General features: G+C 46.9%; 1 protein-coding gene and 1 pseudogene across 1 annotated transcript; both read right to left on the bottom strand.

Moving 5' to 3' along the window:
* Positions 1–4,725: 4,725 nt before the first annotated feature.
* LOC148119233 (H-2 class I histocompatibility antigen, Q10 alpha chain-like) lies at positions 4,726–7,719 on the bottom strand. The gene is made up of 6 exons (XM_087898583.1): positions 7,614–7,719; positions 7,115–7,384; positions 6,666–6,947; positions 5,803–6,078; positions 5,161–5,675; positions 4,726–5,033 (listed from the first exon to the last, which is right to left on the bottom strand). The coding sequence occupies exons 1-5, from the start codon at positions 7,684–7,686 to the stop codon at positions 5,419–5,421; spliced, it is 1,158 nt and encodes a 385-aa protein (XP_087754709.1). The 5' UTR covers positions 7,687–7,719; the 3' UTR covers positions 4,726–5,033; positions 5,161–5,418.
* An 8,555-nt stretch (positions 7,720–16,274) lies between these two features.
* Positions 16,275–17,060, bottom strand: LOC148119232 (serum amyloid A-4 protein pseudogene; annotated as a pseudogene).
* Between the last annotated feature and the right edge of the window lie 1,025 nt (positions 17,061–18,085).

Raw genomic sequence — 18,085 nt, 5'->3', positions numbered from 1 at the left:
GGCGCACACCTACCCATTGGAGCTGTGGCCCAAACAAACTCTTCTCAGTATTGCTTTGGTTGTGGTGTTTATCCCAGCAACAGAAAATTACTAATACATACACATGATTAAAAAAAATACTTTTTTGAGATAAGGCTTCATTTTGTAGACCAAGTTGGCCTTGAATTCCCAGAAATTCACCTGCCTCTGATTTCAGAGACCTGGCTAGCTTGTGAGTTCAAGGCCAGCTTGGTCTACAAGAGCTAGTCCCAGGACAGGCTCTAAAACTACAGAGAAACCCTCTCTTGAAAAACAAAAACAAATAACCCCCTGAGAAACAAACAAACAAAAACAAAAAACAAAACAGAGCCCTGGCTAACACACACACACACACACACACACACACACACACACACACACACACAAATCATTTAAAGACTACAGCTTCTCAACTGGGTGATAGTCACGCATGCCTTTAATCTTAGCAGATTAATCTCAGGCAGAGACAGATAGATCTCTGTGAGTTCGAGGCCAGCAGTTTTACAGAGTGAGTTCCAGGATAGGTCCAAAGCTACAGAGAAACCCTGTCTCGAAAAAAACAAAAATAAAAGCAAACAAACAAAACCAACCAACCAACCAACAAACAAACAACAGCTCTCTGACCTGTTGCTTCCATCTGCACTCTGGACACCCTTCCTATTCGCTCTCCACCCCTGAGACAACCTGTCCTTGTTTATCCCCTTATACTGTATCACAACCATCTTACTCCAACAGTAGAGGTTAGCAACATTGTATACATTCTCCAAACCAGGAGACCAGCAACATTGTGTACATTCTCTAACTCTAGAAGATAAGCAACATTGTATACATTCTCCCACTCCAGGAGACCAGCAACATTGTATATTCTCCCCTCTAGGAGACCAGCAACATTGTATTACTTTTTAGTAGCAGGGTCCGTACATCTGGAACAGACTTTGTGGGTTGATCGCAATGGCTATATCTGTGTCCCTCGCTTGAGGAGCAGATTTCCTTCACCCAGACGGAGACAGTGACAGCAGACCAAGGAAAACATCCATCCACGGTCAACTTGGTGAGCCCTGAGCTCCCTGGTCCCTCACAGGAGCCTGGGTGAGTCAGGGATAACCACTGACAGCCCCCCGCCCAGTGCGCATGTCTGCTCACACAGCTGCACCACTGCAGTCTCCTGCACAGCTCCCAGAAGCTCCACTCCACAGTCTCCTCTCCCTCAGGAACTGCAGCTGCTTTAACCCTGAGAGGGAAGCGCTACACTGTGTCAGCGCCGTGAACCTGTAGCTTCTTGTGTTTCCTGTTCCTCATCAGCTCCTCCTGACTCCAGCAGGAGGAAGAATTTTCTAAAGGAAAATTCACAAGTCACCTCTCTCTTCAACAGAAGCTCCCTTTGCTAATGCAAGACCAGGTCAAGGGTTGATGTGTCAAGTGCAGCCCCAGGTCCCCTCACACTGAGGTCAGAGTCACCTGACTTTCCTCTCAGAAAGGCTTTCCCCCACCCGACTTCTTCCCTCATCTTCCTTCTGTCTTTAACCTGTGATCTTATATTTTATTCACTCATTATAAATATTATTTTGAATGAATATTTGCTGTGGTCAGGGTACTGGAATTCATCATCCCGCACAAGATTATAACTTTTTGGTCACCATACATACATCTCTGCTAAGGCTCTTGGAGCTCCTGACTTGAGGTCACAAATCTAGAACAAAAAACTGTGGAGGCCAGAACCTTGAGCAGGGGGATGAAGTAATTTCTACCTCTGGTGAGCCCAATTATTTTTTGTTTGTTTTTGAAGACAGAGATTCTCTTTGTTGTTTTGAAACTTTTTCTGGAACTTGCTCTGTAGACTGGGCTGGCGTTGAACTCATAGAGATCTACCTACCTCTGCCTCCTGAATGCTGGAATTAAAGGCATATACCACCACTGCCCAGCATTTTTTCCCTTTTATCTTACTTTTACTCTCTTTGAAGAATTTATTATATTTAAACTATTTCTTTCTTTTTTCATGACTGTCTATACTCATTTGCTTTTCTTTCTTAAGTCAATGTCATTGTTAAACACACTGAAACTTGTTTAGAGTTTTTTTTTATCTGGAGCCCTTTTATCTTTAATCTTTCTTTTTATTAAGATTTATTTATTAATTATGCAAGCCTTCTTCTTGCACGTGTCCCTGCAGGCCAGAAGAGGGCACCAGATCTCGTTACAGATGGTTGTGAGCCATCATGTGGTTGCTGGGAATTGAACTCAGAATCTCCGGAAGAAGAGTCAGTGCTCTTAACTTCTGAGCCATATCTCCAGCCCAGTATCTTTAATCTTTTTTGACCATGTGAGTAAACTTTAAAGCACTAAGCTACAGCTGTGTCCTCCTCATGGTTCTATTGACTGGCTCCGCCCCACTCTCAGGTTGTGAAAGCCAAGCCTAATGCTCAAGGCCTGGTTGGAGGAGCCTGGTTGGAGGGGTCTGGTTGGAGGGACCTGGTTGGAGGGGCCTGGTTGGAGGGGCCTGGTTGGAGGGGTCTGATTGGAGGGGTCTGGTTGGAGAGGCCTGGTTGGAGGGGCCTGGTTGGAGGGGTCTGGTTGGAGGGGTCTGGTTGGAGAGGCCTGGTTGGAGGGGCCTGGTTGGAGGAGCGTGACTGAGAACTGCATTCAGCTCAACCCCAGAGCTCTAGAATGCCACTGCTTGCTTGCAGCTGGCAATTTCTTTTCTGTTTTTTTTTTCTTCTTTTCTTTCCTTTTCTTTTCTTTTCTTTTCTTTTCTTTTCAAGATAGGGTTCCTCTATGTAGCTTTGGTGTTGTCTGTCCTGGAACTAGTTCTTATAGACCAGGCTGGCCTCAAACTGACAGTAGTACACCTGCCTCAGCCTGTCACGTACTGGGATTAAAGGCGTGCACCACCACTACCTGGTGGCTTATGATTTCTCATGGATACCCACCTTAGTTTGGCTTGTTTCTAGTCAGCATTTAACTTAAGCCATCCCATGTACCTTTTGCCTTGGGCTTTTATCTTTCTCTATTTTTGTATACCTGTTTTACTTCTTCCTCTGTGGCTTGCTGTGTACTTGGGTGGCTGGCCCCGAAGTCCCCCTCTCCTTCTTCTGCTCCTTGATCTTCTCTTCCTATTTATTCTCTCTGCCTACCAGCCCTGCCTATCCTTTCTCCTGCCTTGCTATTGGCCATTCAGCTCTCTCTCTCTCTTTAAAGTTTTTTGAGACAGGGTTTCTCTGTAGCTTTGGAGCCTGTTTTGAAATTAGTTATTATTGTTTTATTTTTCAAGACAGGGTTTATCTGTAGCTTTAGAGTCTGTCCTGGGGAACTAGCTCTTGTTGACCAGGCTGGCCTTGAACTCATAGAAATCCACCTGCCTCTGCTCTCATTGCTGGAATTAAAGGTGTGCGCCGCCACCACCTGGATGGCTGCTCCGCTCTTTATTAGGTGTTGATCAGGTGTTTTAGACAGACAAACACAGCTTCACAGAGTTAAACAAATGCAACATTAAAGAATGCAACATGGGGGCTGAGGAGACAGCTCAGAGGTTAAGAGCAGTGTTTGCTCTTCCAAGGGCCTGAGTTCAATTCCTAGCAAGCAACCAACCACATGGTGGCTCACAATCATCTGATGCCCTTTTCTGGCCTGCATGTATACATACAGAGTTCTCATATACATAGAATATAAATAAAATTAAAATATAAATAAAAATAAAAAAGAATGCAATACATCTTTGCATCACTAAATAGATGTTCCACAACATAAATAAATGTAACACATCTTAAAATAATATCCTACAACATACCAGGATTTCCAGTTGGGAGGGAGGCAGAACATAAATCCAATAGGACCAGATTCAAGAAGGAACCCTGTAGATCCCTCCTCTCTGCCTATCCTACAATCCAGGTTAGATTTTGAAAGATGGGAAAGAAGGAGAGGACCTCCAGGGAGGGGCCTGAGGGGAGGCAGGAGCTCAGGAGACTGAAGCTCATGTTCTCATCCCACAGTCTCCTGAGTGCAGGGGTCTAGTTGGGCCTTGAGGGGACAGGGATGGAAAACACTCAGGGACCCTGAAGGAGAATGAGACAGGCACAAGAACAGGCTAGTCCTCCATACTAACTAAAAAGACAAGAATTAAACACAGAAGCCAGGGGAAAGAGCCACAGCCAGAACTGACCCCAGGGTGACCTGTCACAGCAGCCTTGACAGGACAAGGCTCTGGCCATCCCAGTGTCCCTGTGATCACAGGTGTCAGCATTTGGTTCTAAGTGATGAAGAGAACAGAGCCATGAGGGGACAGAGTTGACGAGTGACCTTGTCAGAGCCAACAACGGACTGAGCTCCACCTGGGCACAGCCCTGTTCTCACTCAGCTCCCACAGCCTCATCCTGTCCCACCAGGTGCACACAGCCTAATGAACACTGATTCTGGAAGGTTCTCCATGCTGCTATTTATTTCCTCCACAAAACAGTAAAATTCTCCCCTTTAATTTACAAGCCACTCAAAGCCTGAGGTCAAGTTCATAGTCTTTCCTTTTCTTTCTTTCTTTCTTTCTTTCTTTCTTTCTTTCTTCTTCTTTTTTTTGGTGTTTTTCAATATAGGGTTTCTTTATATATCCCAGGCTGTCTTGGAACTCTGGAGACCATGCTGGCCTCAAACTCACAGAGATCCACCTGCCTCTGCCTCCCGAGTGCTGGGATTAAAGGTGTGTGCCACCACCACCCGGCAACATTCAGATTCTTATTTTCAATGGGGAAGTTAGGGCTGCAGCTCAGGGCAGCATGGAGGAGACAGGATGGAGATGTCCCCTCCTGTCTGCAGGAACAGGAAGGTTGGCTGTGAAAGGGAACAGGGCAGTGCAGGGACAGGGTCAGGTGTGCAGGGTGGGCTGGGCTCCCCAGTTCTTCACATAGAGCTCATGGGATCATAGGGACTATCAGAAACTATTGCTGAGAGTGAACTGAGGGGCTCTGGATGTCACAGGAGAGACCTGAACACATCGTCTGTCACTCCATCCACACCAGGCAGCTGTCTTCACGCTACAGAACAAGAGTCATGGACAATCACTGTGAAGACAACATCCCAACAACCCACCACTCACTCAAAGGTGATTCTGGGAGTCCCTGTCTACTCTGCCCCTCCCCAAGTCAGGCTGAAGAGTGTCACCTTTGCAGTCTGGGAGAGACACATCGGAGACAGAGCATTGGATACTGTCCCTGTCTAGAGTAATACATAACTATTCATAGCATGGTACAGAGGATCCAGAAGGTTTGGATGGCGGGATTATTATGGGCTGCCTAGTTCCCAATCATCTCCAGATTCACTCCAACAGCCATAGGGACATTCCTGCCCCCCATTCTTACCTGGAGCTGGAACAGAGTCCCTTCATTTTCCACCTGTGAGAGACCAGGGAAGACCCCAACCCTAGGAAGTTTCCAGAACTGACAGCAGACCCAGGTTAGAGACAGCAGCTAAGAGGGGTGTGGATGTATTTCCCATTAATGAGGCAGAGACACTTCTAAAAGGGGCTGAGAGAGAACTCAGACCCTGCCCTTCCCTACCTGTGTTTCTCCTCCTCTTCCTCACAACAGCCACCACAGCTACAATGACAGTCACAGTTCCAGGGAGAACCAGAACGACAAGGATTGCCGTGATGGGAGCCGCGATGTGGATGGGAGGCTCTGGGAAAAGAAGGACAGGAAGTGAAGGTGAGGGCCATGACCCCAGCTCTCAGCCCTGACCCTGCTCAGTGTTTGCAGAAGGTTCCAGCTTTCCCTGACCCCAGCTCTGCACCCACTCCCTCCTTACCCCATCTCAGAGTGAGGGGCTGCCTAAGCCCCTCATGGTACACATGGCATGTGTATTTGTGCTCCTCCCCAGAAGGTACCACCAGAGATGCCCACTTCTGGAAAGTTCCATCGCCAGAAGGTCTGGTCTCCACCAGCTCCACGTCCTGAGTCTGTTCCTTCTCCTCCCTCTGCCAGATCAGGGTGATGTGAGCAGGGTAGAAGCCCAGGGCCCAGCACCTCAGGGTGACATCACCTTTAGGTTCAGGATGCCGGGTCACGTGTGTCTTTGGGGGATCTGTGCTGATATGAGGAATTCCACAATTTAGTATTTGTTCAGGGCACCCCATAAGAACTCAGTGACCATTCTAAGAGATAGAATTGGGATGTGGGAGGGAGGGATGCAAACCTCATACAAAAGCATCTGGGAGAATGGATTCTTTGGAAAGTTCTAGAAACTGGGGGAAGCATCCTAGGGTAGGGACGTCCATGTCTCCCATCAGGTAAAGGAAACTCCGGTCCTGGTGTGTAAGGGCTGACACACTCAGATGACAGGACTCAGTGTCCACAGACACTGGGTGTGGACAGAGTACCCGGCCTGGGAGAAGCCATGTCTGAAGGAGGCTGCAGACTGAAGGAGCCACTGTTGGTGATGTCGGGATCCTCTCTCCTCCCTCCTGAGACAGACGTGGAACAGTCCAGGGAGAAGGCTGAGCCCTGGGAGGTCAGTACAGTCCCTGCCATGCTGGATCAGGAGACCTAGGGACCCTGTCTGCCCTCAGAGACAGGGGCATGACCCTAGTGAGGGTTTCCTCATCCTCAGGACTGAGCCCAGTCCGAGGGCAGAGGGAGGAGTTGCCCGCCTCCGCCACCCCAACCCCGTACCTGTGCGCAGCAGCGCGTCCTTCCCGTTCTTCAGGTGTCTGAGCAGAGACTCCACGCACTTGTTCTCCAGGTAAGCCTTGTGTCTCTCTGCAGCACCAATCCGCTCCAGCTTTCTCCGGGACTTCTGCGCTGCCGTGTCCGCCGCCGTCCACATCTTCAGGTCGTCGTTCAGGGCGATGTAATCGTGGCCATCGTAGGCGACTTGACTGTACCCACGGAAGAAGCGACCGTCCGACCACGAGCACACGTGACAGCCGTACATATGCTGGATGGTGTGAGAGCCTGCGGGGATCCCGCGGTCAGCCCCGTCCACCCGCGGACTTCAGGGATTTCCGGGTCCAGCATCTCAGCGAGCTTCGCAGCCTCGGGCTGAACCTGGGACCCAAGGAGACGCAGGCCCGTGTGTAGGGACGTGGAGGAGTCTTGACTTTCGATTAACGGTCACTCACCATTCTCGCTCTGACTGTAGTAGCCTAGCAAGTTCCTCAGGTTCTCTCGGAATTCCTTCTCCCAGCCCTTTACTTTCCTTGTCTCCCTCTCCCAATACTCCGGCCCCTCCTTCTCCATCCACGGCGCCCGCGGCTCCATCCTCGGAGTCTCCGCGTCGCTGTCGTAGCGCACGAACTGCGTGTCGTCCACGTAGCCGACGATAATGAATCGGGGCTCCCCGAGGCCGGGCAGGGACATGATGGTGCGAAAATACCGCAGCGAGTGCGAGCCTGGGGGCGGCGAGCGTTGAGACCCCGACCCTGCTCCCGGGACCCCGGGCAGGAGCGCGGGCCGGGAGGGGAGCAGGGCGCGGGCCGGGAGGGGAGCAGGGCGCGGGGCTCGTTACGCGGGTGGAGAAGGGGCGGGAGGGTGCGGCTGGGCCACGCGGGGACGCGGCTTCCCCGGTGTCGCCTCCCGCCCTCCCAGCAGAGCCCGTTTCCCTCCTGACACCGGACTCACCCGCGCGGGTCTGGATCGGGGCCAGGGCAGCGGCCAGCAGCAGGAGCAGCGTGTGCGGCGACATCGCCCCCATTTAGAGATCGTGTGCGGGGTCTCAACCCTGTGGGAGTCGACTGAGTCGACTTTATAAGCAGTAACTTCGGCGACGCTGGTTGGTTCCCCAGGTTCGCGCCATCCAATGAAATTATGACCTTGTCATCAGTGTCCAGGCAGATTGACATGGCAGTTTAAGAGATGGAGAAGTGAAATTGGGAACATGGGGAGTCCTCAGCTCCGGACATCCCCACACCAGACCTCATCCACTAAAAAAATAGATAGCTTTTGTCTCGAACCCTGTGTTGCGGGATGAAGCACTGTTTGTCATGGTGTCTCTAAGTTCTGACCCAGAAGCTGTCTGGACACCAGGAAGCCAGGTTCATTTTGTTTTCTCCTCCACCCTTCCTCTTCCTTCTCTTTAATTGCCAGAGGCTGAACTTTTCTAGGAGAAAAGTCTCCTCTGGGAACACAGTGGCAACAACAAGCAGGCTGGAATGCAGTGCAGAGATACTTCTCTTTAAAACAGAGGCGCTGGCCTGCAAGCACCACACAGACTCCTGTGTGGGCAACTTCCACTGCCAAGCCTGATGCTCAGGAATCTCTCCTGTAAACAGAGACTTTGCCTCTTCACTCAGGATCGTGTCTTCACAGCCTGTGCTTACACTCAGACTCCTAGTGTTTCTTTCCAGATGATCATCTGTGGCTCCAGGGGCTTGTGATTTACACAGATCTTCATTCCATAGTCCTGAGATTGTCCGAGTGGACCTGGGTCACTGTCTCAGCACAGTAGACCCCTTCTCCATGGGAAGAGACCCCTGTGGAGACCAAATACAGCAGGGCACTGACCCTGTCTACACGCCACGTTTCTCTGTGTGCACACACTTCCATGGTGCAGCTGCTTTAGTGAATAAACCACAGTCAGAGAGGAACTGGAACTAATAATAAAGAGAATAATGGTGACAGCGTGGCAGAAATTACATAACCCGTGACCCTCACCCTCTCTCTCTCTCTCTCTCTCTCTCTCTCCCTTCACTCTCATTTTAGGAGCTGAGATGAGGGAGATGAAAGTCACAGACTTGTGGGACTCTGGATCTGATAACAGTTGGCTTCTGAGTTCCTCAGGCCTGTGCAGTGTGGACACTGACAGAGGGTGATTCTCATGGCTGGGTACACACTGGGGACTCTAGGTTTTATCCTACAGTTCCATAGTGTGGAAAATTTTAAATTTCTAATTTCTTTGTTTCCGGAGATTTTGACTTGATCACTTCAAATCTCAACCACACATAACTGAAGTGGATGTAAAGGCAGAGGTGAGTGGTGACTCAGTAGCAGAGGCACATACAAAGCAGGGTGTCATAGTGTGTTTGACCAGAGCTGTAAAAACTCCAGTCACCTCTGAATGCAGGTGTCCATGGCAGCCCCACACACTCACCAGGACTCCAACAGCTCCTGTTTCCGTGAACATTCATTTTAAGTGCGGTGTAAATTTTACCTGGAAACTTCATGCTCTTAGGTTTTATCCTCCCTAACTTGAGGAGGCAGTTAGCTTTTGGGAACTCTACAGAGAGTGTCTGTCTTGGATACTTTTCTACTTTTTAATTTTTTAAAAAAATATTTATTTATTTATTTATTTATTTATTTATTTATTATGTATACAGTGTTCTGCCTGCATGTTTACCTGTAGGTCAGAAGAGGGCACCAGATCTCATGGATGGTTGTGAGCCACCATGTGGCCGCTGGGAATTGAACTCAGGACCTCTGGAAAGCCAGTCAATGCTCTTAACCACTGAGCCATCTCTCCAGCCCGGTTTTTCTTTTGAGATGGAATCTCTCTGTGTTGTTTTGACTGTCTGGCCTCAAAATCACAGCGATCCCCCTGCGTCTGCCCAAAGGCACATGCTCCTGTGACTGGCCTCTGCCTATTTTCTAAAGCATTTCCTAAACTAGGCAGTGGTGGCACACACCTTTAATCCTAGCACTCAAGAGGCAGAGGCAGGCTGATCTCTGTGAGTTCAAGGCCAACCTGGTCTTCAAAGCAAGTTCAAAGCTACACAGAGAAATCCTATCTTGAAAAACAAACAAACAAAATAAAATAAGGTGTTTCCTTTATTTTTCCTCCTAGCATTCTTAGAGTTTTGGAGGGTTTTTTGTTTGTTTATTTGTTTGTTTTTTGAGTGTTCTGCCTGCATGTACACCTGCAGGCCAGAAGAGGGCACCAGATCCCATTATGGATCATTCTGAGCCACTATGTGGTTGCTGGGAATTGAACTCATGACCTCTGGAGGTGCAACCAGTGGTCTTAATGGCTGAGGCATCTCTCCAGCCCCTTTTTTCATTTCTCAACAAAGAGTATCTGTGTAGCCCAGGCTGTCCTGGAGCTCCACTTGCCTCTGCCTCCCAAGTGCTGGGATTAAAGACATGTGCCAGCACAGCCAGGCCGAGTTCCTGGTCTCACACTGGGGTGTCTGAATCGTTTGGGGCTGGTTTGAGTGCAGAGTGAGAGATAAGGACTGAGCTTCATTCTTCTATATTAGTCACTGTTTTCTCAACTCCACATGTTAAAAATGCTCTCTTTTCTCAAATACATAGTCTTGGCGCTTTTGTCAAAAATCGGGTGGGTGGAGAGTGGAGAGATTGTTTAAAAAAGTGGTTCTCAACCTTCCTAATGATGCGATCTATCGTTTGGTTTCTCATGTTGCTGTGAACCCTAACCCCAAAATTATTTTCTTTGCTACTTCATGACTGTAATTTTGCTACGGTAATGAACTGTAATTTAAATATTTCTTATGCAACCTTTGCAGGTGACACCGTCGGGAACCACTGGTTGAGGTTAACAGGGCTCACAACCCTTGGAAAGGTCCTAGGTTCTAATCCCAGCACTTTCAAGGTAGCTCACAATCATCCATAATCGAGTTCCAGGGGATTTGAGACCGTCTTCTGACCTCCTAGGGCACTAGCTACACATGCGGTCACATACATATATTCAGGCAGAATGTTCCACACTCATGAAAGTCTTGTGTCAGTGCCAGGCTGACGACATTGCTATTCCTTGACATATAACTTGAAATGAGGTATGGTAATACATCCAGCAATGTTTTTACTATTGTTGTTATGTTTGGTTGCTGTTGTTGTTTTTGTTATTTTTTTTGGGGGGGGAGAGAATTTATTTTATTTTAATTAATTAATTTTGGATTTTTGAGACAGGGTTTCTCAGTAGCTTTGGAGCCTGTCCTAGAACTAGCTCTTGTAGACCAGGCTGGCCTTGAACTCACAGAGATCTGCCTGTCTCTGCCTCCCGAATGCTGGGATTAAAGGTGTGCACCCCACTGCCTGACTCAGTATGATGTTTTTGTAAATAAGCTGGCTGCTGATGTCTGCATGGTGATTTTGTGATCTGCCACATTATTCAAGGTGGTCATCAGCTGTGGAGTCTTCTGAAGGAGCCTTTGGGTCTTCTCTATACAGAGTCATATCATCTGCAGGTGAGATGCTTTGCCGTCTTCCTCCCAATGTGTGCACCCCTGCGTTCTCCTTCCCTTGCCTTATCACTGAGCTCAGACTTGAAGGGCTATGCTGACCAGGAGTGGAGTGTGGGAGAGGGGTCACTCACAGGAGCAGGAACTGGCAGTCCACAGCATCACTGAGAAGCTCACCTTGACACAGGAAATGACTCACGGATGACTCACCCTCCTGGAGTTCTCTGCACAGCTTCCAGGCAGCTAGAAGTTCAGAGAATTTGCTTCTCCACAGCTGGCTGGCCAGTCCTCTCCCAGGGTGTGTGACTCCTTGTACTGCTGGGGAGGGGTCCTCGAGAGATTTTAAAGTGTTTTTTTTTATATCGAGCCATGTGGCTAACATAGATAAGAATAATGGGCTATATAAGTTATAAGAGTTGATAAGAAGCCTGAACTAATGGACCAATCAGTTTATGACTTTAAAAAAAGGTTATTTTTTGTTTTTTGTTTTTTTGGCAATGTTTCTCTGTAGTCCTGGCTGCCCTAGAACTCACTCTGTAGACCAGGCTGACCTTAAACTCACAGAGATCTGCTTGCCTCTGCTGGGATTAAGAAGTGCACCACCTTTGGCTAGACCTCTCTTTTTAAAACCTGTTTTATTTTACATGTATGGGCATTTTCTCTGCCTGTATGTATATGCACCATATGTGTGCAATGCCCACTGAGGTGAGAGAAAGGCACTGGATCTCTTGGAGCTGGAGTTACGGATGACTGTGAGCAGTCGTGTGGGTGCTGGGACCTGAACTTAGGTCCCTTAGAAGAGTGGTCAGTGCTCTTACCCACTGAGTCTTCTCTCTAGCTTGTTGCTCTCCCAGACACATTTTGGCCTGTGATAGGGCAGAAGAGAGCTAGGTGGGAAAACTAAACTAAATGCTGGGAGAAAGTAGGCAGAGTTGGAGAGACACTGTGTGACCACGGGAGGGGAAAGACATGAGCTGCCAGCTGAAACCTTGCTGGTAAACCACAAGCCTTGCGGTAAAATACAAAATAATAGAAATAGGTTAATTTAAGGTATAAGAGCTAACTAGTAATATTCCCAAGCTATTGGTCAAGCAGTGTTTCAAATAATATAGTTTCTGTGTAATTATTTTGGATCTGGGCAGACGGGAAATGAAGGAACAGTCTCCACCAACAAAATGGTGCACCAATGTGGTCTGAAACATTTGGGGTTGATGCCTGCCACCCACTTTGGGTCCGGATGCTTGTGTGCCCACTTGGGGTCAGTAGGAAAGTAGCTGAGACCATGTGTGTGGCTCAGCGCCCCCTGCCTGGGCAGGCTGTGGGATCCAGTGTGCTGGGAGTGCCCCACCATCACACACAGAGATCTTTCCAGACTGTGCAGTGCACTGCATGGCAGATTTAGCTTTTACTCAGATAAAAAGGTGCTTCCCAGAGTTGAGGTGGTGAGGGTGGCTCCTTCCTGGCAGTCTCAGAGGCAGTTAACAGGCCTCTGCTATGCTGGGCTGGGCAGAGCCAACAGGCAGGGCTGTGGAGTTGGTTCTAGCCATGCTTACTTAGCATTAAAGAAAAGTGCTTCTGATCAAAAAATAATTACAGATACACATGTAATAAAGACAAATCCAAATGGAAAAGACCTCTAAATGGGTCACAGTGTTGGATAAATGTATGTGGGCTTGAGAGAAAGAAGGAAAAGAATAGAGAAAAAAATAAAACAACGTCTTTAAAGAGACAGAGTACTGACAGTCATAGATTAAAGGAGTAAAGAAAAATAAGCCACATAAAGACAGAAAATACACAGAGAATCTGGATTATATATTATTGTGTTTTATTTGAATTTTTTGACTGTGAATGAGCTAAGTACAGAGAGACAGATCATTGTACAGGCTGCTAAGCTTAACCAACATGTATCCTTTAAAAGTATCTTGACTTCACAATTTGGGTCTGTCTAAGGAGATGTTGCTTTGGAGAAGAGGTTCTGCTTTTGTTTCCACAGAAGATGAGAACGTATGGATTCCTTCCAGACTAGTGTGATTTGATGGACCAAGACCACCCAAAAGGTCTCCGTGAACACCCAAAAATATTTCACTCAATTAAAATCAGGAAACAGTTTCGAGAGAACTATGTCCAAATTCCCAAATATTGTTTATAAATGTTTGTTTACATTTAAAGGGGGATATGCTATAGAGATGAATATTTTGCATTGGTATGAATCTTGGTTTATTGATATAAATTTAAGGTCAAATTTGCTATATGTATCTTTCTGCTCTTTATTAAGGTATTGTATTGTAAGATTTTAGACAATTCTGAAGCCATTTCTGACAATTCCAAACCCTCTCAGCCTCCGTGCCTTAGTGCTTCCCCTCCTCCCCTGGGAACCAAGGACCTAACAGCTACACATGCACGTACTCAGTTCCTGAACAATTACCCATATACGTATGTTTTGACTCAGTCCCCTGGGAAATGGGGTCAAAATGACCTCTTACCTCATCTGATCTGACAATAGTTCTCCAGTCATTTATTGGTATTAGCCCTTTTCAAATAAGCCAGTCATAATGGTCAAGGAACAACCCCTATTGTTTCTATGGGGCATTCTCCTTTAAAAGTAGACTGTACCAGCTATTCGAGGTCTCTCAGCTTCCCGAATGCTGAGGGATCCTGTCATGACAGAATTAATAAAATCCTCATGCTTTTGCATTGACTGTGGTATATGAGATGGTCTCTGGGGGTAACTCCTTCTCAGTTTGGACACTAGAGTCCAACAGTATTTGTGCAGCTCATTTAAAAATGCAATGCATAATTAAGAAATACAGATTAATAGAAAGCCATTTATAATAGTCAAGCTTGTAGTCATGTTAGTTAGGTTTTCTAGATGTGCAGAGATATATTTCAGTTAGATAGATAATCTTCAAACCTTTCAAAGACCTACGGAATATGACATTCAAAATGCTTTAAGCACTTAAGACTTTACATGACAGTGAGACACATCTGTTCCTGGCAGCATCAATTTCCTTCAAGAGGTTGATGAGCATTGAAGAGACTTCTTTATGATGTTTGTTAGCCATTTGGACAAGAAACTGCTCTTGTCTGGATTGCTTGATGGCATGCTGTATGAACTGGACATACAGGACCCACAGAAAAATGACTGCTGAACTTGCCGAAAGGTGTGATGGTACCTTGGGGTTACTGCTTCATTAAAGAGTCTGCCAGACATTCTGTAGGACACAGAAGAAAGTGACTGACAAACTGCCAACATAGGTGGAACTGTTTTTGAAATTTCCTGCCTTATGGAAAAGTCTGTTGGATACTATGGGCCTGTGGGCTGAAGATGGGTACTCCAATGTTACAAAAGAACTTTGGGTGACTGTCCAGGCAGTGAGATATCTCTGTCAATTCTAGAGTTTTGGAAGTTGCTTACAATTCACTTCCTGTTTACTTAGTTAATATTATATCCTTCTGGAGTCTTTGATTGAGTTTAAGAATAAATGGAATTTTAGTTTTCCTTAGTTATGATAAAAGATAAAGCAGATATAAATATTGTAACTGTAATTCTTGTTTGATAAATATTTTGTTATATGTAATTTTACTATGTTAAAGTTAAAACCTTCCTTTTTATTGGAACAGAAAAGGGGAAAGGGTATGGGAAACCCTTTTTTTTTGAGACAGGTTTTTTCTATAGCTTTGGAGCCTGTCCTGGAACTAGCTCTTGTTGACCAGGCTGGCCTTGAACTCACAGAGATCCTCCTACCTTCACCTCCTAAGTGCTGGGATTAAAGGTGTGTGTCACCACCGCCTGGCTGGGAAACCCTTCTGTATATGTGTTGCTTTTATTGGTTAGTGAATAAAGAAGCTGCTTTGGCCTGTGATAGGGCAGAATAGAGCTAGGCAGGAAAACTAAACTGAATGCTGGGAGAAAACAGGCAGAGTCAGAGAGATGCCATGTTGCCACCAGAGGAGATAGATGCTGGAACTCTGCCTGGTAAGCCACAGCCATGTGGCGATACACAGATTAATGGAAATGGGTTAATTTAAGATGTAATAGCTAGCTAGAAATATGCACAAGCTAATAGGCTGAACAGTGATATAATTAATATAGTTTCTGTGTGGTCATTTTGGGTCTGGGTGGCCGGGAAAAAACGAGCAGCCTCTGCCAATACACGTGTTCTCCCAGACACATCATCATAACCTTTTGTTACCTCCTGAGTGTCATGGGCCTCCAAGTCCCTTCAAGGTGGAATATTTGTTTCAACTCAGGAGAAACTGCTATGGAACAGCTGGATGCTTCCAGCATCCCTCAAGCCTCATGGTGTAGACAGACAGTGACTGCTCCAGGCATCTGCTTCCTTATTCTTGGAACACACAGCCAAGCTCCTTCCTCAGTGTGTCTTCACTGCAGGACCCACAGCCTGGGAGGAACTTGGTCCAGCACCCTTGAGAACGAGTCTTACAATCTTCAAATCCTTCCCCACATGTCACACACCGAACACCTATTTAAACAATGTTTTTTCCCCTATGTGTTTATTACACACCTGACACAAGTTGTCTAATAGCTTTTGTGGGTACAAGACTGAAAAAAAATCACACCCTGTCATCTGGCCCACAGCACAGCCTCCCAAGGCTTAATGGAGGGTGGTCAGTGTTTGCCAGGCAGGCCAGTGGGTATGTAGGGACTGGGAACCTTGCCACTGTGGGCCCATGTGTTGACTTTCTGGTCAGTCAAGGAGTCCTCCTGTCCTCAGCCTCTGAAGTGTTCTCTTGCACCACTAGGAGAAGCAGACATGGAGGGGATCGCTCACCAAGCTGTGTGGACATAGTCTAGCCTCCCAGTTCCCCACTCTGCATGAGATGATCTCAGGAGAAAACCAGGAGGGCCAAGAAAGGGGGCTGAAACATTGGCATGTGGCTTGCATGGCATCAGGCTAGTACCTGGTGGTCATAGCTCTTCCGACTTATCTTTTATGTGATACATAGCAATTCTTCCTAGAAAATATTTCTGAGTGTTCCCCATTTCCATCAACAAATTCCACCCAGAAAGTATTTGTTGGGCATCTCTAGCTTCTCTGCGGCTCCTGTGGATACGAAGTCCAGTGACATCCTATCAAGAGGAGATGGATGTGGCTCACAGGCCCTCAGTACAGCTGGAGCAGCACACTCAGAACCTCTCAGGCAGACTCTGAGGTCTGAAGTAATTAAGATTTTTGCAACTTTGGCCCTATTGCTCAGCTATTCAGGTACCATTTCTATCCATGGTTTCTCATTCCAAAATAAGACTGGCTTAGGAGGCCCTTAAAGTGTTTCTTGTCTGTGCTGAAGTCCAGACGCCCACAGTTTCTCTTCATTGGGCCTCAAAGATGCCCTGAGCAGAGAAGTATCTGTCTGAATTTTGGTAATGACTTTTAGATTGTCCTGATAGGCTCTCCACAAGACCCAAGTCCCGTGTATGACTTCTTTGAAGAGCAAATACCAGCCATCACTGCTGACTTCCATGAACAGAGAAAAGAAGACAAGGATTGTGGCAAGCCTCACGGTACATTTGGTGGTGTGCTTGAGGCTCACTGTTCTCAGAGCTGGAGGGAGGGCTAAGACACCGAGAGCACCTTCAGCTCCAGTCAAGAATCAAGTTCAGTTCCCAGCACCCACACCCAGGGACTCTGACACCCTCTTCTGACCTCCAGAACCCCCACCTGACTACACCCACATGGATGCTACATATTCACTGTGGTGGATTCCATGAGAAATGTCCTCATAGGCTTTGGTAGTTGAGCTTGGTTTCCTATTTGGAGGTGCTGTTAGAAGAGGTTGAGGTTTAAGAGGTGTGGCCTTGAGGGAAGAAGTAAGTAACTGGGAGAGGAAAAAGTCCCACCTGCCTCCATTTTGCTCTCTCTGCTTCCTGCTCCAGCCACTATGCCTGAGACTAGGTGCACTGCTTGCCTGTCATGGCGCACTCCTATCCATTGGAGCTGTGGCCCAAACAAACTCTTCTCAGTATTGCTTTGGTTGTGGTGTTTATCCCAGCAACAGAAAATTACTAATACATACATATGATTTAAAACAAATACTTTTTTGAGATAAGGCTTCATTTTGTAGACCAAGTTGGCCTTGAATTCCCAGAAATTCACCTGCCTCTGATTTCAGAGACCTGGCTAGCTTGTGAGTTCAAGGCCAGCCTGGTCTACAAGAGCTAGTCCCAGGACAGGCTCCAAAACTACAGAGAAACTCTCTCTTGAAAAACAAAAACAAATAACCCCACGAGAAACAAACAAACAAAAACAAAAAACAAAACAGAGCCCTGGCTAACACACACACACACACACACACACACACACACACACACACACACACAAATCATTTAAAGACTACAGCTCCTCAACTGGGTGATAGTCACGCATGCCTTTAATCTTAGCAGATTAATCTCAGGCAGAGACAGATAGATCTCTGTGAGTTCGAGGCCAGCAGTTTTACAGAGTGAGTTCCAGGATAGGTCCAAAGCTACAGAGAAACCCTGTCTTGAAAAAAACAAAAATAAAAGCAAACAAACAAAACCAACCAACCAACCAACAAACAAACAACAGCTCTCTGACCTGTTGCTTCCATCTGCACTCTGGACACCCTTCCTATTCGCTCTCCACCCCTGAGACAACCTGTCCTTGTTTATCCCCTTATACTGTATCACAACCATCTTACTCCAACAGTAGAGGTTAGCAACATTGTATACATTTTCCAAACCAGGAGACCAGCAACATTGTGTACATTCTCTAACTCTAGAAGATAAGCAACATTGTATACATTCTCCCACTCCAGGAGACCAGCAACATTGTATATTCTCCCCTCTAGGAGACCAGCAACATTGTATTACTTTTTAGTAAGCAGGGTCCCTACATCTGGAACAGACTTTGTGGGCTGATTGCAGTGGCTATATCTGTGTCCCTCGCTTGAGGAGCAGATTTCCTTCACCCAGACGGA

This window comes from Myodes glareolus, chromosome 18 (assembly GCF_982192425.1).
Source record: "Myodes glareolus chromosome 18, mMyoGla1.1, whole genome shotgun sequence".
NCBI lineage: Eukaryota > Metazoa > Chordata > Mammalia > Rodentia > Cricetidae > Myodes > Myodes glareolus.
Note: the sequence above shows the minus strand (reverse complement) of the source record. Positions and strands in the feature narration are given on the sequence as shown.